The sequence below is a fragment of the Glandiceps talaboti genome, chromosome 21 (genome assembly GCF_964340395.1).
Source record: "Glandiceps talaboti chromosome 21, keGlaTala1.1, whole genome shotgun sequence".
Lineage (NCBI taxonomy): Eukaryota > Metazoa > Hemichordata > Enteropneusta > Spengelidae > Glandiceps > Glandiceps talaboti.
In genome coordinates this window covers 17,212,754-17,236,114 of record NC_135569.1, presented here as the reverse complement: position 1 = coordinate 17,236,114, position 23,361 = coordinate 17,212,754, and the positions used below count along the sequence as shown (strand labels likewise).

General features: G+C 37.1%; 2 protein-coding genes across 5 annotated transcripts in view; one reads left to right on the top strand and one right to left on the bottom strand.

Moving 5' to 3' along the window:
• LOC144451463 (RNA polymerase II subunit A C-terminal domain phosphatase SSU72-like) overlaps positions 1 to 17,430 on the bottom strand; it is a 63,435-nt gene extending 46,005 nt beyond the window's left edge. For both annotated transcript variants that reach the window (XM_078142304.1, XM_078142306.1), the window contains exon 1: positions 17,174 to 17,430. In XM_078142304.1, the coding sequence (XP_077998430.1) occupies positions 17,174 to 17,247 (74 nt within the window). In that variant the 5' untranslated portion in view covers positions 17,248 to 17,430. The remainder of the gene's footprint in view (positions 1 to 17,173) is intronic.
• LOC144451462 (uncharacterized) overlaps positions 16,564 to 23,361 on the top strand; it is a 120,852-nt gene continuing 114,054 nt past the window's right edge. The window contains exon 1 of one of the 3 annotated variants that reach the window (XM_078142303.1): positions 16,564 to 16,690. The gene's annotated coding sequence lies outside the window, so the exon portion shown is untranslated. Of the gene's footprint in view, positions 16,691 to 17,623; positions 17,839 to 23,361 lie in introns of those variants that run through there. The other 2 variants (XM_078142302.1, XM_078142301.1) reach the window with 2 other exon arrangements.

Below are 23,361 nucleotides of genomic sequence, written 5' to 3'. Positions count from 1 at the left end.
TCATTTACCGATTTCAGACTTATCTAACAGCAATCTTTGCAACGTCCACGTGTTGTGTCAGACCAGTTTCTTCTTTGACTGCATTCCATGATTTTGCCCTCATTTCTTTTCTCCCATTACTTGTTTTTACTAGCGGAATGGAGCAGTTCCACATTACCATCGATCATGTTCTTCGCCATGTTGTCTATTAGCAACAATATTGTACATGCATGTACAAATGATACGTCACGCGTCAAGTACACATCTTTCGACCATAACATTTGTGTACGTACACCCAAAATATATTTATATTTTTTAAAAATTACAATTTTCACCAGCAATCAATATCAACCAAGTCAATGCAGAATCAATGTAACTTAGTGCATAGAATATGATACCAACGGCAAAATTTGATTTCAAAATATTGAAAAAATGGTAATTTTAACCCTTTCACCACCAATTCCCGCTATTGCGGGAACGCCAAAGGTCATTCACCTACCTCGCCGTTATGCCGTTTAACGGCAGCTATTGCTGCAAAAATTGCAGCCATAACTAGTTCCACACATGCGTATTAGGTTTGTTTATCTACACAGCCATTTTGAAAGCATGACAGTGAACGGTATCTGGAATACGATCCAAATGACGAGCAATCGTAATTTTTTGTGCGTTTTTCGCCCACGAAATCGAATTTCAACATGGCGGAAGTAATTAACGGCTCTCATAACATGGCCTACGATATAATTATGTCACTATCTTTGGATATTTCGACAGAATTTGACTTGAAATACATCGTTGAATACAAGTATTTAGCTATGTACCATTGTACTTGTATGTAAGCATCAAATTCCCGCTAAGGCCGTGTGAGCTGCCGACGGCAGTTTACGGTTGAATTTTTGAATGTCGTTCAAATTTACGCAATCTTGTGACCGTGCCGACGCCCATGCTAACGTTCTGGGGTAATTTTGGGCTATATTGTGGATTATTTTGGTTTTATTTCTTTTTGTTACGGCTCAATAATGACTTGTATTTGTGTTAGCTCAGTGTGTAGAGGTCAGTGGAGGGAAACTTAATCGTGATATGGGCGATTTTCCGATCGGATTTTTTACGCGAGTTTTTCAATGTAAAATTCAAATTTCAACATCGCCAAAGCAAAATCTGTCTCCCCTAACATCGTTTGCAATGTAAATAAATGTGCTGTTCGTAGAAATTTCCAATTAATTTTGACTATGAATACGATGTTTTGTACAAGGAGATGGCTGTGTGAACTCGATACAGTATAATGGAAGGATCAGATTATCGCAACGTAACTTCAAAGTCCCGACTGCATATTTGCTTTTGTGGGTAAGCATGTCGGCAAAAAGCGTCATGTTGGCGTCCCGATTCAGACTCGTATACTACCAATTTGGGAGCATTTTTTACTGATTTTGAGGATAAATTTGGTGATAATTTTTTGTTGTTCTGTCAAATAATGATATATAGTTACACAAACTGATTTTTCAGAAGGTATTGGGGCGACGACTTCAGATATTTTTGTCCCTTTGATTGCCGGTGTGGGGCTGACTATTGCATCGTAATCGGATTAGTGAGCCGTTAATTATTTTCGTTCAAATTTATTACAACTAAAAATAACATTTTCTGACAAATTTTCGCCGATTTTGACCATTTAACCAGTATACAGAAGTTTTGTAGGAACATAAATGTTGGTATTTTGAATTTTGTTTATAATATAAATATTTTGTTTATTTGTGATGTCAATAAATAAACAACCTCTGTTTGTTTTATTAATATTTTATTACATTAATCCATATTTCAGTTATGTGTGTGATATTTGAATGTATGTATTTGGTACTATGATGTAGAAAATTATGCAAATTATTCATTAACACTGTAAGGTACATCAACAAACTTGATAGGACATACGTGTTTTCTTATGGTTAATGTATGTACTAAATTATGTTGAATATGAAGTATGCATTCTTAAGATATACCCTAATTACCAAAAATAATTAATTATGCAAATTAACAGATTAACAAGTCATTGAGAATGACATAGTCCCCGCTATGATTGGGTTTTAAGGAATTATCACTACTCTGATCACGCAACAACACTTGTGAACCTAAATCAAACAGACTTAGATATGTTGTGTCTGCTTGTTGGACATCACACAACAACACTTGTGAACCTAAATCAAACAGACTTAGATATGTTGTGTCTGCTTGTTGGACATAGAGATGCCTACAACAATAAAGGATGGGTCGGGTATGGGGGATCGTATTACGACGAAAATGGATAAGCACATGTATGTCATAGAACACTGTCCTAATACCAACTTTGAATGAGATCTGTTCAAGCATGTCTGAGTTATGGCTTTGGACATAGAAAAATCGCAAACAAAATGGCTGCAATGCAGCCATATTGGATCGTATCACAACAACAATGAATATGCACATGTATGTCAGAGAACACTGTCCTAATACCAACTTTGAATGAGATCTGTTCAAGCATGTCTGAGTTATGGCTTTGGACATGGAAAATTCGCAAACAAAATGGCTGCCAGGCAGCCATATTGGATCGTATCACGATGAAAATGGATATGCACATATATGTTATAGAACACTGTCCTAATACCAACTTTGAATGACATCTGTTCAAGCATCTCTGAGTTATGGCTTTAGACATGGAAAATTCACAAACAAAATGGCTGCTAGGCGGCCATATTGGATCGTATCATGACAACAAATGGATATGCACATGTATGTCATAGAACACTGTCCAAACACCAACTTTGAATGGGATCTTTTCAAGCATGTCTGAGTTATGGCTTTGGACAAGGCAAATATCAACTTTGAAAGAGATCTGTTCAAGCATGTCTGAGTTATGGCTTTAGACAGGGAAAATTTGCAAACAAAATGGTTGCTAGGCGGCCATATTGGATTGTATCATGTAGCAAATTGACGTGCATATGTATGCCATTGTATGTTGCCCCTGTACCAAGTTTGAAAAAAATTGGTCCAGGCACCTCCAAGAAACGGCTGCGGACGGACGGACGGACGGACACACGGACAGACAGACGGAACCCAATCCATAAGTCCCCGTCCCGGACTTCGTCCGGCGGGGACTAATTAAACCTCATAGATTTATACCATTTTATCTAATTATATTTGTAAGTTGAATTACTGAATACTGAATTTCCCTATTCATATCAACGTGGGCATTTAGGAATGTTCCTGTTCTTGCTCAAATTCAGCTGACAAATCCGCGACTCAAATTTTATGACCGGTGATTGTATAGCTAGCAACAGCTGGATAATATGGTGTGTGGAGTGGTTTTACTTCGTCAATTTAATCTTGTTATTCTCGAATTTTTTTGTGAGACAATCATGTTATCAGAAATATTAAGTAGTTCACAATCAAGCTGCACCAAAATCTTGTGTACTTCTCATGACAATCAAACTTTATTCTATATTTTAAATTGAAAGGCACTCTTGTACTGAGCTAGGATGCTCTTGTCGGTACATCTTCATTAAAAACAGATTTGCTCATCCCCGATCAAATTTAACTGTGAAGCAAAATGTATGTATCCCATTGTAATACTGTGTCATTCATTCATATAATAAAGAGTTACAGAATAACTGGATTATTTCATTTACCAAAAATAGAAAAAAATCCAAATAAATTTACAAAATAAAAACACAAGTCTATTCAGTTTTGCTCAAAGAAATTTTTTGACAGCTTAATCCTCTTTCTCTGTAACTTGTACTTGTGTACAAACAAATACCCCTTGGGGAGAAAATGATTAAGAAAGATGTGATGAATTGGTTGATCTAATGTAGGAAGGAACATTTATGTAAATTCACATTTTAGCATCTACAATAGAAATATACAGTAAACTGGCAAAATTTATTGTGAGGTAACAAAACATAGGTATACAAACCTGTTTTATTGACTTCACTATTAGTATTCATGTAGTATATGTATGAAATCAATTACCATTAAACATTCAGCCCTCACCCCCTAAAACTAGTAACAGCACTCACAACACTACTGAGAGGACAGGACCCCAAAATTTTTTGCAGGACTTGCATGTACTGTAGCTACTATAATGTATGTTAACAATTTTACTAGTCCTGTGGGATAGTGAGATTTTTACTCCAGTGTCGAACCTTGATTTGTCATGACAATCAAATTTGCTGACATTCAAAAATTCAATTGTAAACTACCGCTGACAGCTCATGGCAGACTTATCGGCAATTTAAAACTATCACACAAGTACAATATGTTCCCATAGCTAAATACTTGTATTCAACGATGTATTTTGAGTCAAATTCAGTCGAAATATCCAAAGACAGTACCATAATTCATATCATAGACCATGTTATGAGAGCCATTAATTATATCTGCCATGTTTGAATTCGATCTTGTGGGCAAAAAATGCACGTAAAATTATGATCGCTAGTCATTTGGATCGTAGCTCTTGATACGGTTCACTATCACACATTCAAAATGGCAGGCTAGATAAACAAGGCCAATACGCATGTGTGGAACTAGTTATGGCAGCAAATTTTGCAGCAATAGCTGCCATTGACTGGTTTTACGGCAAGATAGGTGAATGAACTTTGGTGTCCTGGTATATTGGGTTCTGGGTTGGGTTTCAGAAGCTGAAGTTGAAGATTTTAGAATTGAACTGGCTGCATTTGGTGACCCTTTTAGATCATTATTATGCTGAAACCATGAAATCTTTGAGTTGATATGTGTGTGGCCTTAAAGGCAGATGTCCACTATATAAAGAGGATTATGGGTAATGTACATTGTATGCATATGCGGGAAATTCAAACTGCTGTAAGGAGCACTGACTTTGCCCTCATATCTTCATCCCATTTTGCACTGAAAAAGTTTCACATGGCTCTCATATTTCATGTATACTGTTTGTAAATATATAGTGATGCAACATGAGTAGAAATAACTGACATTAACTAAGTTTGGTAGTCAATATAGCAGGTTTACCCTCAAACTGACCAAAATTTGTTTCAAATTTATCTACATGTAGGAAAATACCACCAATGGCGTTGTAGCACAACTGTAGTTTTTTTAAAACGTTTATCCATTTGGTAGTCCATGCTAACAAGAAGCGTTCATTTGTTGAATGACTATCCAGTTGCCTATTCAACCATGTTGCTATCTTTACGATATATGCTATCATTTGGCTGTTGCTATGGGCTTGGTCATGTTGTTGGATACATTTGCATACATTTTTTGAATGTTTATTCAATTGTCTATTAATCGACATTGTTATCTTTGCAATATATATTATATGTGATCATTTGGTTGTTGCTATGGGTGTGGTCTTGTTGCTAGGCACATTTGCATACATTTTTTGAATGTTTATTAATTTGTCTTTCTATTCCTGTTGAAATCTTTGCAATATACGTGATTATTTGGCTGTTGCTATGGGCGTCGTCTTGTTGCTAGGCAAATTTACATACAGTTTTTGAATGTTTATTCAATTGTCTATTGATCCCTGTTGTTAGCTTTGTGAAATACACACCCGTTTGGCTGTTGCTATGGGCGTGGTCATGGTTGCTAGGGTATTTGCATACATTTTTGAATGTTTACTCATTTGCCTACCAGATGATGTTGTTATTTGACCAAAATATACTACCATTTGGTTGTTGCTAAGGGCGTGGTCATGGTTGCTAGGGCCAATTTTGAGAAAATCTGCAGAATAACAATTTCAGCAACATCTCACTAAGTTTCAGACTCGGTGACCAAGTACTTTTTGAGATAGAAGTTTTTGACCAAAAATGAACATTTTTTACACCTAATTTGCATATCACTCATGGAATCACTGTATGCTTAATATTTCTTCGTCCATACATCCCTAGATGCATTCCCATTAAATTTCAGCACAATCTGCTCAGTAGTTTTGGAATTATAGATTTTTAACCAAAAAGACACATTTTTAGCCCTAATTTGCATATCACTGAAGGAATCATCATGTCATGAACAAATCTTACTTTACACCCCCTTAAGAGTGTTCCCTCCAAATTTCGCACCAATCTGCCAAGTAGTTTCTGAGTTTAAGTTTTTTGACCAAAAATCACATTTTTTGACCCAAATCACACACCTGTAATGCGATCATTTTGATTTGAACAATTTCCCAACTAGACACCCAAGGTAATGGACCCACCAAATATCATGGCATTCGGTTCAGCGGTTTTTGACTTTAAGTTGTTTACACACACACACACACACAGACAGACAGACAGACAGAACATGCTGAAGAGAACTATGGCTAGTATAGGCATGTCTTACGTATATAGTTTGAGGTTTTTGACGTGGGAGCGTGACCTGTTGAGTGTCCACTTGAAGCTGTGTTTGGCATGTAATTTTCAAGTTAGACACAACAATGGCATCAAAAATTGCAACATTAGTGTTGCGTCTTTTTTACATTGATTGTGACAGGGCCAGGGTACATGTTATTATGTATCAAAATATAAACAATCGACTCTCATTCAGTACGATGCATATCGTCAGTTGAAGGGGCATGTCAAATGTAACAAAATTGGTTGCATACAGGATACGAATCGTTCGATCAAATATGCATAAAACTAATTTCCATTCGGTATAATACGCATGATTTTGCATCCAATCTGCATCTGCTCAGTGGTTTTGTACAGGCTATTTTTCATCCAATTCTTTATTGTAGAAATATTGTAACTTTGTTAAAAATAAAGATATTGACTCCAAATTTTCAGAGTTTGTCCCTTTAATATTCATCATAACATCAAAAACATTAAAATATAGTTTGTTTAAATTATGATGAAATTTGACACCTGTGTATATTATTATATATTTTTCATATTTTCCACGCTGTAGAAGGCAATTTTGATGTTTTTAAATATTTTTTTTCACAGTTGTCATAAAATATACATGTCAAAATCTGTCTAGACAAAATTTTGATCCAAAATGCTTCCAATTAATTGTCAAAAACGCAATTTTTGTTGTATATGTACCCCATTTTCAACAAAGCAGTGCCGAGTGCCTGTTTCACTAACATAAAACCCTCTAACCAGTTTCTCGTCATTCATCTCAATTATCAAATAAAACAAACCCGAATTCCCTAGCATGTGTAATAAGCTAGAAAGAGTAAAATGAAGAAACGTTCAAAATGGTCAAAAAAGCCAAAAAATGCCACTTCTCAACCAGTTCGCGGTACTTGTAAAGACAATATTTGTGAACACATAAGTGATTCTGTCTCTTTGAACCCTCTAGAATGAATGACAATCGTAATATGGCTCGAAAACAGGTTAACACTCTGGTATTTGGACGCTTACATTGCTAATAATGTAGCGTGACAGTAATGCGGTCAACTGTTCAAGGCTAGGGGGACATCAACAAACTCATGCATATTGCACATGCACATCTTTGATTTCAATACGGTCGCTCAGTTACTTTCTACAGCGTGTTACAGGGCATGTCTTTCTAAAATGGCAGGAGAGCTAAAAATCACTCTCCTGAAACCATCCAGGCGAGTGGTAGGCGAGTGATTTAATACCTCTCCTGAAAATAGTCAGGGGAGTGACGAAAAAAAATTCATTTTCATTTCTATTTGTATTTTCAAATGGCCAGTTAACTCCGAATAAATAAAAAAAGAAAAGAAAAAAAAACATGTAAAAAATGTATGCAAAAATATATTTATAAGTAACAGTTCGTTTGGTTTACAACAATTATTATTGCAACAATTTTGTTAAGTCTGTGCACATCAAAATCTTGAAAAAATATTCAGTTTTTTGTTGTGACTACAAGTAGTACAATAGAAAAATAGGTTTTTAATTTCAAATTCTGAGTGGTCTTGTTTTCTTGGAACGTTTTTATAAAAACATCCTACCTGAATATCTCCTCTGGAACAATTTATAGTTGCTACAAAGAACATGTTTTGGAGGGCATTGAAGAAACCACCACTTCTATTTTGCTTAAAATGCAGCTAATTCAAACTTGAGATTGTTTAAATCGCAGTTGTTGTTCATGTTCCGGAGGAGACATTCACGTAGGATGGTCTCCAAAAACCCTGTTCTAACAAAACTAGGCCGATCGGAATTTAAAACTAAAAACTCATCGATAGATTGCTGAAAACGAGAACGCCAAACAGTCATCGTATCAATCGTAATTGCGCAATTTGCAATGATGCGAAAGTTGAAATCTCCCTGCATACTGAGCTGATCAATATTCATGATATGCCATGACATCATGCATGTCCCGCTTCGAATACGTCACTATTTTTCCCATATAAGGGTAGTGGCAATGCAAATTTCAGATACATATATAGGTCATGAATGACAGCGCTGACTTCAGCTGGAGATCGACGATTATGAACACGGAAGTGTGCCACGCTCCCACCACGTAATTTTACCGAACAAACGTTGATTTTTATGGTAACCACATACTGAAAAATGATATAAAATAACATTAGGTTGGTTGGGGCCCACGCGAGGGGAAAATCGCTCTCGTGGATCTTAATTTGCACGAGCGGTAGGCGAGCGGAGCGATCGCTCACCTCAAAAGGCATGCCCTGGTGTTATGAAAACTATTAACTGCCGTTGGACAACTCTCGAAGACTCACTACCATACTTGGCATATGCTACCATATTTGAAGGTGCCGAAATGAAAATAGGTAAAAGACGTTCCAAACTTTGTTACGAGGCCTTGGCTGAGAGTGAAGGGACAGTGTTTCCATGTGATCATATCTAGTCTTGCTTGCTGACGTAACTTGTACGTGCGGGGTCTAGATTATGGACATGACCTTGGAGAAGGACAATTGTCAGATGAGTTCCGAATTACTCCCTCTGAAACTACGCATTGGACTACAACAAATCTTGTGTATTTTACGCATTTTCAAAAAAATTTACGTAGAAAAATTTGTGTCTGCAGACAGCCATATGCATTGTGTGGAGTCATGATGGATGAATGGAATGGTTAGCGTGACCAGCTTGGAATCTACAGGTTGCAGGTTTGAGCCCCTGTTTGTTTCTGAGTGGCTGAAGTCCTTGGGCAAGATTTGAACCACGACTGTGCCTCAGTCAACCCAGCTGTATAACTGGGGACCTGGTAGGATGTACATGTAGGTTGCAATGTGAAGGCTTTAATCCTATACGCTTAAATGGCTGCAATGGATTGTATGCTCCTCGGGGAGTTGAGGAAGACTAAAGGGCTGTTGTGCCATTCTGAACCGAGCCAGGGTTAATAATTGTAAAGTGCTTTGTGCACGGAGTGGGAAAGTGCTATATAAGAACCCAACATTATTATTCCATTTGCCCAAGAAGACAGTCATTTTGCCTACAGTGTAAGCTCACACGGGTGAATGGTACATGCAAACATAGACCCTCCACGGGTCTATGATGCAAATCATTGTTACTGAAATTGACTGTCCGATTGTCCACGAGGACTCAAATGTACAATGTGAGCAAAATTAAAATGTTTCAATGTTTCAATTAGGTCCTCAGTTTAATTACGTGTGTTATGGATCATTCCCTGGGAAAAATCATGATTTCCTTCCACAGATTGCTATAAATAAGCACAATTGCTTTCAATTAGTTTGTTGTTGTGTCTTTGATTACTTGATGTGTTGCCCATGTCAGCATGCAATCTGAAAATGGCTGTTTTATTCTGGAAAGTGACTCTTAAAATGTATCAAAGCCGTTCATAAAATGTTCAATATTTGTTGGCACTATCAGACAATAGTCTCGTCATGACATCGACTAACATCGTAAAGACATACTAGGATTATATTTACCGCTTCGGAGACCAAACTTGGCTCGATCAGTATTCACTGTACCGTATGCATTTGTTTTGAAATACCCCGCTTGTGGTTGTGTAGCTGTGAACTTATACTCCCATGTGATTATGTTATATTTGCCTTAGTCTAGAAACGAATATGACCAGGGTTCGTACACTTAAAGCAAAACAAAATTCCAGGACTTTCCAGGGGTTTTTCGTCAGTTTTCCAGGGGTATTCATATTGATTTTGGCCATTTTCCAGGGGTGTTGACACTAAAGTATATTTTTTGAATAACATCTAATTGTCTGATGTGGACGAGAAGAAAATTAACAACAGTTCCCATAATATGTCACACAACATTTTAAAGACAATCGACACTTTGCAAGATGTTGGTTTCAAAACCACGTTTGCACGCTAAGATTAACGGAGAAACCTCTGTCATACCCCCTAAGTAGCAGTTTCGTCAAGCTGGTGTATTGATCGTGTAAGATTGAGTCGCAGCATTCGTCAGTCTAATTCAGACATATCCAGAAAAATAAATTAAAAACTAAAGTTTGCCCTCGTTATTGTATGGTTTGATGTTACTAGATTTATAAGTCACCTAAAATAATTTTTTTCTTCAAAATTTAGAATAAAAACGTCATTTACGTAACGAAATTTCGAGCTATGAATAACTAAATACATTCATCGCTTGCGTCTCGATGTTTATGTACGGATGCCACAAGTTGCGGAACATCGTGATTTCTCAACTCAACTTGGCCATTGACGAATGTTACTGTATCGACAACATAAAACAGTAGTTTATTCTTTTAGAACATGTAACACAAATACACATTTATCGACGACATAAAAGTCACAACCGTACTTCCACAACCCGGAAATTCAACTGCACTTCCCGAGGCCCTAGCCCTAGTATTGCCATGCCTGAGCCTGTAGTATGTCGACTCGTGCGCCGAACTTGTAACAATTTCTAATCGTGGTTGATGATGCTTTGATACTCGCTACAATGTTATGATAATCTTGTTAGCAGACCTACTGTTACCCCCGGCCGGGACTGTTAATGCAATATCATGTCCCTGAAATGACGACTGGGAGATGGAGTAGCAATGTACGTAAGATCGAAACAAACACTGCGGCGCCCTCCATTCAACTACGCGGCATAGGCACGATCTGTGGGGCAAAGTGTCTCGAGTACCGATCGTTTGACTGTCTGGGTTTAATCGGTGTGAATTTTGATTCACCACCGTGGCGAAAGACTTTGAAAATATTTTCGCCATTTCACATTTACGAGATTCAGAACCATATGAATGGGTGGCTCGAGCAAACATGACGATCGTCAATATTAATCGATCGATTAATCATGATCATTTTCCAGGGTTTTCCAGGGGTAGGGCGCATTTTCCAGGGTTTTCCAGGGAGGGTTTGAAATTCCAGGGTTTTCCAGGACTGTGCGAACCCTGACGACGTGGTAATAGTAATACATTACTCATTAGTTTAGATTGACTGCTTTCAGAGATGACACCATGGGTTTTGGAAATAGATCATGTTTAATCAATCATAAAACAGCCTTCACTGACATTTTGAAACAAAAGTGGAAGGAAAATTGTAGGAAAATCATTTGACTTGAGATTGTGTGTACATAATACATCGAAGCCATACTGCAGAAATACATTGTATGCTAAACTCGGAGTGTGGGCGACACTTCTGCGGTCACCTGATTCTGTCAGAAGCACATGATAAAAAAAAATTGTCATTCATCAAACATTATTTTCTTCTTTAATTTAATTTACAACAATTGACAAAAATACCGACACTCATAACGTTTTACAGTCAGGCATTTATAATACTAAAATATCTTTACGACAGACCCTCACACTCCCCGTGTGTGTGTGTGTGTTACTCAGCAAGTTGTCGTAAAGGGCACATTGGACTCCCCAGCAAAATGTAATTACTCTTAGTTGGTCAAAGTTTGTGGCTGCGTTTACTGCTTATTTACGGTATGCCCTTTGCTAGTTACGACTCCAGTGCGTCTGAATAAAAATGTATGAGTGGATTTACATAGTTTTATTGATAAATTCACCTGGCGTCCTAGCCCACACAAACACTTTTAAGTTTTTTTGACTCAAAGCGTACAAATCTGATGCAATCATTTTATCTTTTATAAATTTTCCATCTACACACCAAAAGTAATATTCCCACCAAATATCAAGGCAACCCATCTGGTGGTTTTTGAATTCAAGTCGTTTAGGGGAGAACCATTTGATTTCTGGGGGGGGGGGGGTATGGAGGAAGTAGGTATGGGAGCAAATTTTTTTTCCAGTCAGAGTGACAGCAATTTTTTTTTCTACTGTCAGTCCTGCATCAATTTTTTTTTCAAATGGAGTAGCAGTGCAATTTTTTTTTTAATTAGTCATTAAGTTTGTAATGTGTTGTTCATACCTTAGTCTGTAAGGTACGCCGTGACGGGGTGCCCTCAAACATCGGCCAACCCCTATGTGAGAGGAGGCCGGTGAGGGCGAAACGTCACGACGTATCTTACAGTCTATTCATACATGTACCTATACTATGTCACAATGGTTCACAACTGTACCTCTAAATAACTTGTTCTGTGCAAGTAGAAGAATTAGCAGTTAGTATGAAAGATGTCTGTCTACCAACCATACTTCTGCTACTTAAATTTGTATGTACAAAAGATGACTGGTAAAATATCCGAGGAGCTGACTGATCTGGGGAGTGCTGTACTCCTGACCCCATCATAGTAGTACCAGGATCCAGAAGAAAATATCTTGCATGTTTAATTTTCAAAAAACGTACAGAGACAAAACAAGATAAATGCACAATACAGACACAAGAAGTAGAAAAGTACAGTTTAACTAATAGCTTTAGGATACTTAGCTTTAACCTTTTCACCACCAGTTGCCCCCTGGGAATGTTTGTTCTCCACCACTCCCCTCACTGACCACCAGGTGAGAGTGAGTGTTATGTAATCAAATTGATATAAAAATACTTAGAGTTGCTCATTTTAAAAAAATGAGGTATCATTTCATTGGAAAATAAATTCTCTACATCACACTTGCAAATACACGCATTCAAATTCCACAAACACAACCGAAATATGACTTAAAGTAATAAAATATGAATAAAACTGACACAAGTCGTTTATTTATTGACATATCACAAATAAACAAAATATTTATATTACAAATAAAATTCAAAATACCAACATTTATGTTCCTACAAAACTTCTCTTTACTGGTTAAATTGTTAAAATTGGCGAAAATTTGGCAGAAAATGACATTTTGAGTCGTAAAAATTTGAACGAAATTAATTAACGGCTCACTAATCCGATTATGACGCAACAGACGGTGCCGCACCGGCAATGAAAGTGTCTTAAAATATCTAAAGTTGTCACCTTGATACCTTTTGAAAAGTTGGTCTTTGTAAATATAATTCATTATTTAGCAGAACAACAAAAAATTATTACTCAATTTATGCCAGAAATCGGCAAAAAATGACCGTAAGTCAGTAGCATCGGCGCCAAAATCGGATGGGCAAAATGGCTTTATTTGCCGACGCACATACCGACCAACGGAAATATGCAGCCTGTAATTTGAACCCTCGTCGCGGTAATGTTTTTGTCACATTGAGTACATTGAGTTCACACAGCCATCTCCTTTCATTCATAAATGCCATCAAAGTCAAAATTAAACAGAATTTTTCATGAACAGAGCCGTTATTTACATCGCAAACGATGTTAGGGGAGACAATTTTCGGTGTGGCCATGTTGAAATTTGAATTTTACCGTTAAAAAACGCATTCAAAAATGTGATCGGAAAATCTTCAGATTGTGTGTAATCTACCGCCCACATTGTACCACTGACCAGTATAAATTGAACTTGTATGAGTATTATTCATTATTGAACATTACCACAAAGAAATATGACCAAAATAATTACTTTTGGAGCTAAATACTGGCCCCAAGGCCATAGTATGAACGAATGCTACGGGTCATCAAGTTACGCAATTTGCCAACTTTCACTACGGCAACGGTGAATTCCCCGCCGGTAGATCACTCGGCCCTCATGGTAGTTCTGAAGCCTATACCGTTCCCACAACTGACCTGATGTATTCAACAATGTTTTTGAGTAAAAATTCAGTGGAAATTTCTCAGGACAGTTGTCAAAATGACATCGTAGGAGATGCTACGTGAGCCGTTAATTACTTCCGCGTTGTTGAAATTCGATCTTTCTGGCGAAAAACGCACACAAAATTTACGATCGCTCGTCTTTCCAATCGTGCTAGAAAACCATCCACTAACATGTGTTCAAAATGGCAGACTATATAAACAAGGCTAATACGCATGTGTGGAACTAGTTATGGCAGCAAGTTTTGCAGCAATAGCTGCCGTTAAACGGTTTGAACGTCGTAGTAGTTGAATGACCTTTGGCGTTCCCGCTGTAGAGGGAATCGGTGGGCGCCCTAGAGCGTTCCCGCTGTAGCGGGAATTGGTGGTGAAAGGGTTAAGATGCAAATCAAGGGGAAAATAATTTTTTTGTGTGAAAACGTTAAATTACAACTTTAAATTATAGAACAGTTCCAAAATCAACTCTGATCAGTACTCAACCTGCTTTTCTTTGAATCAGTCAATTCCTCTAAGTTCTCAGGGAAGATATTATTTTTTGTATTTCGTTATATTTGTTGTTCCTCAATTTTCATTGTCAACTTGAGAAAGATTTATTTGTACATCTTTATAAGAGATTTATATTGAAAGAAAAATATATTGATTGTAACACTAGTTTATTGACTCCTGTCTTGTTTTTTAAATTGTCTTAATTTACAGAAGCCAAATAGTCTCCTTCAGATATTGACTGTGTCATTGAGATATTGCAACAAAAATCCTGAAATATGTTTGCTTGGGTCAGAAAAGGAAAGGAAAACTTTGTGTGCACTTGGGTTTAAAGCAGAGCTATATAGTGCATGCTTTAATGATAAGTGCTGGAAAAAAACAGGAATTTATACTTGTAAAAACATTTGCGCCGTCTAAGAATACATGAGAATAAGGTTTCCACATTTGCTCATTTCTGGTGCATTGTAAAAAAATTTTTTTTCACTTCTGTCTGTTATGACAATTTTTTTCTCTCAAGCCATTACAGGATCAAATTTTTTTTTCTGGTTCACCTGGAAACAAATTTTTTCTTCCCAAAATCCTCCATAACCCCCCCCCCCCCCCGAAATCAAATGGTTTTCCCCTTACATACACACACACACACACACACACACAGACATTTCACCATGCCTATAGCACTACTGAATCTCAGTTCATCAGCTGTGCTAAAATGACTGTCAAATAGAAATATTTACAGGTTCTACATCGCTCATCTCTTTGGGCGTAATCCTCACAGGCATTTGTTTCCCCGAGTTATGGCTCAGAATATTTCTATCAGAATACAATAAAATGACGATAATATCGTTAATATTGACATATTAAACCAACACTATATGAAAGGGGTAAAATTACACTTGTTTCTGTGATCGCGCAGTTTCACTAAATGCGAAGGAAGACACATACTACCTTCCGAGAACGTGATTGGATATCGATGTTTACATGTTAAATGGAGAACCGTTATCGGCCGTAACATGTGCTGCTGTTACATAAAGGGCTAGGACAATATGCAAAATAGGTAGTTAGAAAAAATTTATCTGCTCCAATTCCAGTGTTCTCCACGAGGGGTTTTTGAGGGGCGCACCGCCCCTCTGTTTTCATGGACCGCCCCTCTGTTTACAGAACCGCCCCTCTGTTTGCGTTCAGCGCCCCTTTGTTTTGGTGTGAACGTCTTCAAGAGATTCTATTCAATGCCGTTAATGAAGGAAGTGAACAGCGACACTGCGTCTATCATCATTTATGAACTTATTTATCGCCTTGATTATAACAATGGTAGCCGAAACAAAAACAGTAAATGTAGTACCGTCGTAAAGTAGAAGACGGTACGTTGGTAGTTTCTATGGCCGGGTATATCAAGCCGGTAATTTCCAAGCCTTCCCGTATACGTAATACAGTAAGCATACGATGTACGATGTCACGGCAATTTTCGTATTGTATCGATAAATACGAACAAAATCCTAAAATTTATACATGTTCTTTAGAAATAACTACTCCGGTACGGTTCCATGGTAAAATTTATGTCCTAAATGATCACGTTTGGATGTGAATCGCGATCGTAGTACCACGAGGTAGCTCCGATGTGGCAGCCATGTTTGTTACTGTACATTTGCACTGAACGTATTCGGTTATTCTTAGCCCAAATTCGTCACATTAAAAATGTACGTATTTTCGGCAAATTTGGATGAAAAATCATTTTCCATTCATGAAAATTAAAAGGATATCAAATTTTAGAGAAATAAAGGAAAATGAATTGTTTTCAATTAATTTTTATGAATGACATGCACATTTACAAGGTGAAACCAACAACTCAAAACTAAGTGATAGCCAGCCTAGAGGTGCATACATGTACATCAACAATGCCATGTGTTGTCACTCCTGTGTGTAAAACATGCTTGCCAACATTACTATAACATCGTTTGTGTAACTGTCAACCTCCTTCCTGAAATTTTTACATTGTGAATTATGTGAAAGGTTTGGAAATTGGTGATTACAATACATTTCAGTACATTTTAGTTTGCTGAATGAATAAAATAGGAGTTTTTGATTTTGGAAACTTTTTTCACTTCCTAATATTATGATCTGGAAATATGCTAATGATATGCAAATAAATATGCAAATTAGGGCGCCCCTGTATTTTTCTAAATTGTGGAGAACCCTGAATTCCCCTACATGGCGTTAGAAATCCGTTGATATCTTTGGTAAGCGTGGTCCGATTGTAACAACGACGATTTATCGGAAGATTATTAAATTTGGGAAGCAGGAAGTGATGGAAGGTAAAATCTTCGAAATGTTTGCCCAGTACAACGGCCGGTTGAACGTTCATGTTTACGTACGGTAATGGTGGCTGCCTTTCAAAAGTTTCATACCTTGTGTCTTCCTTCGCATTTAGTGAAACTGCGCGATCACAGAAACAAGTGTAATTTTACCCCTTGCATATAGTGTTGGTTTAATATGTCAATATTAATGATATTATCGTCATTTTATTGTATTCTGATAGAAATATTCTGAGCCATAACTCGGGAAACAAATGCCTGTGTGGTAATCCTCATCACACTAATGCCACTTCTGGTAATATTATTACAAATGAGCCATCTCGTTTCACTTCGGTACCGATATTGTCAAATTAATATAGCCTTATAGCGATTATTAATACAAAGGCAGGAAATATCAGTTATGTGTGGAGGCAATTTATTTTTCATGAGGTACTCAGACCTTCGCTTCTTTTTGTCCGTGGCTTCTGTCGCCGCGCCGCTTACCTCAAAATTGCGTGAGCTTCCATACTTCGATTTTGATTACTTGAACACACGACCGCAACCTTCATATTAGACATTTCCGTTTAATTTAGTTGACAAACACAACGATTGATGGTCTTAATAGTTATTCCCTTTTACAGCAAGAATGGCAAACTGTCGCGGAGGGTAACGATGAAGTTGGATTGCCTGTACATATATCGTACTTGGTGAACCACTGCACTGCGAATATGGACAAAATTTACAATATGGCTGTTGACATGACATACGATGTTATCTTCGGCTTGTTTCGGGAATGATCGGTGATTGTATGTGAAAAGACCAAGGAGATGCAGACTTTGGTACCAAGGCAAACATAGCACGCTTATAGATATATTTGGTTTTGCGACAAATAGTATATATATTACATATTTATTTGGTTTTATATACGTATTTTGTGCTCGGTAAATATACCAAAACACTACCTACAACATTATAGAATATCCTAATCTCCGGTTGTTTACGACATTACCCGGAATCCTTCACGTCCGTAACAATATGGCGTACCTGGATATTTAGGAATATTTTAACAGTTTCGCAGAATTTCCCTTCTCATTGAAAATGTATAAAAAGATAAGTAATTAGTTGGGAATTTCTTTGGTAGAGCAAACGACAGTAAGTATTTACGTACGGTAAGTCTATTTTAGCATTTTTTGTGTTTATACGTTTTAACTTTTATGTTGTATTTCCGTCGCGTTAGAACTTATGTCAGACTGTTAGACTGTATGTAGCTGCAATAATTGTAGCGTTTGATGTGATTTTGAGGGCTTTTTCATCTGTTTTTGTGCCGTTTTTCGTTCCGACGTTTAATCCGAATCAAACGCTACAATTCCTCTAACGCAAATGCAAATAGACGGAAGCGATTCAGATCTGAATCGCAAAGTTGGGCGGACTTTTCTGCTAAATTGCGCCTTACCTGGCAAAATATCGGACATTTCCTAACGCCAACATTAATTACGGAGCCTTCAAGACCGAAGAAGTGTTCAGAGGTACCCCAATTTCGTCAAAATCGGCAAATGTAGCAAGGCATGCAGCAGTTTGAAACGGGTAGTACGTTGACCCCTCGCTCACGTTTTCAATGTGGTCTCGTCTATTTGCGTTAGAGGAATTGTAGCGTTTGATTCGGGTTAAACGTCGGAACGAAAAAAGGCACAAAAACAGACGAAAAAGCCCTCAAAATCACATCAAACGCTACAATTGTTGCAGCTAGACTGTATGGAGCCAGAGACACAGTGCTGTGCAGGGCAGCTGCTCGTTTTCCGAGTACACAGATTTCTCATTCAGGTTTTCGAGGGTCACTTGTTATTATTGTTCGTGTTTGCAGCATTGTTCAACTTCCTTTTGTAAGTTCAGAATATGAAGTAAAATACATGTACCACGAGTAAATAGAGTTTTAACGTGATTGCCATGGTTGTAAATTAACCATGGCAAAACAGGGAAGAGAGCCTCTAAGGCTCACATAATATAATCCCTTGCACAAGTTGCAGTGTTCATGTTCTGGTCCAGTCTAATGTTAAAGTTCACAACAGTTCTGGCTTGGATGATGTGCTCTGGTAAGTTGCTCCATGGAAGTATAACCCACAGGAAGAACAACTGGGGTGGGATCAAACAGTACATGTTGGATGCCGCTGTTTGCACTGCAATCAGTAACCGCTTACTTTAAGCTTGATAAGCTGGCTTTCCTAACGATGTGTGAACAACTTCCGGGTGTCCGGAACGAGCTTAGCATATTAATGACGTAGTTCGGGTGTTGTCGTGGATACTCGTTACACATAAGTCTGAGGTAGAAACGCAGGCATTTGTTTCCCCAGTTATGTCTCAGAATATTTCTATCAGTATAAAATTACAAGGGGAATTGGAGGAGATAATTTTTTTTCTAACTACCTTCCGAAAAAGTGATTGGATATGTTTACATGGTAAATGGAGAGCCGCTATCGGCCGTAACATGTGCTGCTGTAGTTACATAAAGGGCTAGGACAATATGCAAAATAGGTAGTTAGAAAAACATTCTGCTCCGATCCAATTCCCTAGCTACATGGCGTCAGAAATCGGTTGATATCTTTGGTAGGCATGCTCCGATTGTAACAACGACGCGATTTATCGGAAGATTGTTACATTTGGGAACTAGGAAGGGACGGAAGGTAAAATTGAAATGTTTGCCCACTACAACGGCCGGTTGAAAGTTCATGTTTATGTACGGTACTAATGGCGGCTGCCTTTCAAACCTCGTGTCTTCTTTCGCGGCGAGTGAACCTGTGCGATCACAGAAACAAGTGTAATTTTACCCCTTTCATATATAGTTGGCTAAATACGTCAACATTAACGATATTATCGACATTTTATTGTATTCTGATAGAAATATTCTGAGACATAACTCGGGAAACAAATGCCTGTGGATAGAAAGTAAAGGAAATGAAGAGTCGCATTGTAGTCAACAAGTTTAGCAACCATTACAGCAGTCAAATAATAGTCTTACTGACACCAAAACCACCTAAAAAAGTAAGGAAATGCTTCCCTGTGCAACACACAGCGCATTTGTATATAAGCAAATGACAGAAAAGGGGACACGAGCGTACGTGGTGATGTCAAGAAATCAAAATTTTCAACTCGCGTCTGCACACTCCGGAACAAACCGGAACATGTAGACAAAAATACCGTTGGAAAGCATGTAATCTGCGGTTCATTTTCTTCAAAGACAGTTTTTGTTCTGATTTGTTCCACATATTGAAATCGAGAGTTGAAAAACATTCACAAAAACGAGTGTGCAAACTAGAAATTGGTGTAACTTCCGTCAATCTTACTCGATCGCGTTACAACAAACACTGTTTACCTCAGGAAGACGCTATCTTTTCAATGAAACGTTCTGCGCATATGCAGTGAGCTTTGCCCGTAACAGAGACGGCTTAGCAACGCTCACATGAAAAAGCCACGCCCTGGTAACCAACGTCGCCCACTGCCAGCGCGACATCCAACCTAAGATCAGAGGGATTTCACACAATGGATATAAAGGGATTAACTCGGTCTAAAACAAAGGATTTTTAAAGGGATTAACTCAGTTGTTCTTCCTGTGGGTTATACTTCCATGGTTGCTCCATTCAGATATGACACGCTGAGAGAAGAAATATTTCCTAGTATCCAGTCTAACTGTAGATTTAAGTTTCAGTGAGTGTCCTCTTGTCCTAAATCTGTTGGTTTGGTGAAGCTTAAATAATAGCTCATGGTCACTTTTATCAAATCCCTTTATTAAATGAAACACTTGAATCAAGTCACCTCTCCGCCTTCGTTTTTCGAAAGTGATTATATTAAGTGTCCTCAGTCTATCTGCATAACTTAAATTTCTCAGTTCTGGTATCAGCTTTATAGCTCGTCTTTTCGAGAAGGTCAATGTATTTTTTGTAGTGTGGGTTCCAAAACTGAACAGCATATTCGATGTGTGGTCTGACTAAGGAGTTGAACAACTTCATGATGATGAGTTCAGTGGATGTTAGCTGCAATAATTGTTGCGTTTGCTGTGATTTTGTGCTTTTTGTCGTTCCGATGTTTAACTGGAACTGAAGCAAACGCTACAATTCCTGTAACGTAAACGAAAATAGACAGAAGTGATTCAGATTTGGTGAATATTTCTCTTAAATTACACCGTACCTGCAAAAAAATTGAACATTTCCTAACGCCAACATTTAATTATGGAGCCTTCAAGCCCGGGGGGAGTACCGGTGGCCAGCTCTTGTACTCGCCTCAGTCACAATCAGGGTACATTTACAAAATTTTCAATGTTACAAGCATAGTTGCAAAATACTGTGCCAAAGAGAAACTATCTGCCAACTTTATTTTGAAGAGAGCTTTGAGAACTAGAACTCCTGAAAATTTCAAGTGAATCCACCTACAATTGTTCAAACTCCGACTATTTTTAGGTACAAAAATGGGCGTTACGACTTTGCAGTAGAATTTAGTAAATATTTGGCACTGAATCAAAAGAAATAAACAACTATAATAACTTTGTATACTATTAACAGATGATATATATGTATGATGTAAATCTTTTGCAGACAATTTTGAAGGGTATATGCCCGTATTAGAAAATTGTACACATTTACTGTAACATATCCCTTTGTTACACAAATCTGTTTTTTCATATGCCTGACAAAAATCCAGCATTAGATCAAACAGTATCCTTTAAAATATTAGGAAATGGATTATTAAAGATAGATACTATGACTACTTCTTTATTGAAACCAAACAAATAACAGAGTGGCTACCTAATTTAACACTATTGACGTAAATCTTAAGGTATGTGTTACGTCGAAAAAAAATGTCCTGTCCGTACCCCTATATCTAAAACCCATAATAGGAGTGTATTTCATTTTCATGTATCAATAGGATATAAAACATCATCTATCTTTATACTAACCATGTAATTATGGTTAATTATAAAATAATTACCTGATATGTTTAATTTAGTTAACAATTTCATAGACAATGTAAATAGTAATATCAAAGCATAAAGAAATCATGAGTGTGCCAATTATGATTGCTAAATAGCTAAATTGTTAACCATAATATTGCTCCCATGCAAATATGTTTCCTTTACAGTACATCAGTATTTAGTATAATAGATATGTGTGATTTTTCTGTATCATTCATTCATTGTTTACCCTGTAATTTAAATTCAGGCTTCTGTAATTCAAACATTTGAGTGCATTCAAGTATTTTACCTCTAAATGGTGAAGTGTTACAATGGGGTACGGACAGGACACGTTTGCTGCTGTCACAATGATAATATCTGCATGTATCAGTACACCCTATTTATTGAAAGCAAACCCCCAAACCACACATGATTCTGTTGGTATTGAATAGCTGTTGTAATTGCTAGAAATTTTCATGATTATAAACATGAGACCTTTGAGAGAAAAACATTTTACTGTAAGAAGCCATGTAAAATGTATGCCAATTTTTGTATGTTGTTACATATAAAATAAAGCTATTCATCATAGGGCCTAGATACAATTTCTTAAAGTTATCCATGTACAGCCCTGAAGCATTCACAACTTTGAGCTATCCTGCAGAACATTTTTTTCAATGTGCTGCAATGTGCTACAGAACAAACAACTTAGTTTGTCATGTCAGTCATAGATTGTTAGAAGATGTACATGTATCAAAGCACATGTATAAAGTTCAAGATTGAGAAATTTCTGAATAATTTTTCTATACTATTATTGATAAAATAACCTTAATGATTTAAAAAATTTATAATGTGCATTATCAATATTGGCAATCTTGCCCAACAAACAAACAAACAAACAAACAAACAAACAACAAAACAAAATATAAATGGTTGTCAATCTTATGACAATAAATGGCATTTCCAAATCCAGGGATCGTGCAAACCACATCATTTCTACAAATTTAATACTCGTGTGTCTGCAATTTAGAACAATCCTGGTTAAATTCAAACCATTTATCTATAAATTCTTCACATACAAACCAAGTTATTATATATGTTTTTGAATACCAAATGTGTATTCTACACCCAGTATTTAAATGACGTGCAAAATGAACATGCACTATCACATGGCTGAGTTACATGTATCATGTCTGAAACCTACATGTACATTCTGTTGATTAATTGACAGACGTGTGCAGTTTTTCTGGTACAGTATTTTGTTCAGTCAAATCTAGAGATGTTGGTGTTTTATAGGAACTAAGGAAGTGGGACTATTGCCTAACCTTGGGCAAATAGAAAACAACATAAATGTCAGATGAGGGAATTGTAACAATGTACAATCGCAAGTCACACAGCAAAATAACGTACTTTCCATGTTGTAGTGAATTGAATCAAAATGGTGTGAAGTGGAGAGTTACACGTAATGATTAGTGGCTCATTCCATTTTGAGTGTGTGGGTTGCTTGTCGAACTTATAACACAAATGTTCTCAAATCAAAGCATTTATGCTATTTATTATTATTTACTTTGTAAAAGATAAAACGTCATACGATAAAAAATATACAAAATGTACATGGTCACCATCCATTTTAGTTTCCCTTAAATTAAAAAATAACATGCTATGACCCAACCCTAGAGAGAAATGGTATGTTATTGACTACAAAGTAAGCAAAATCAAACATGCCAGCCGTATCTAATCACATGTAGCTTTATAG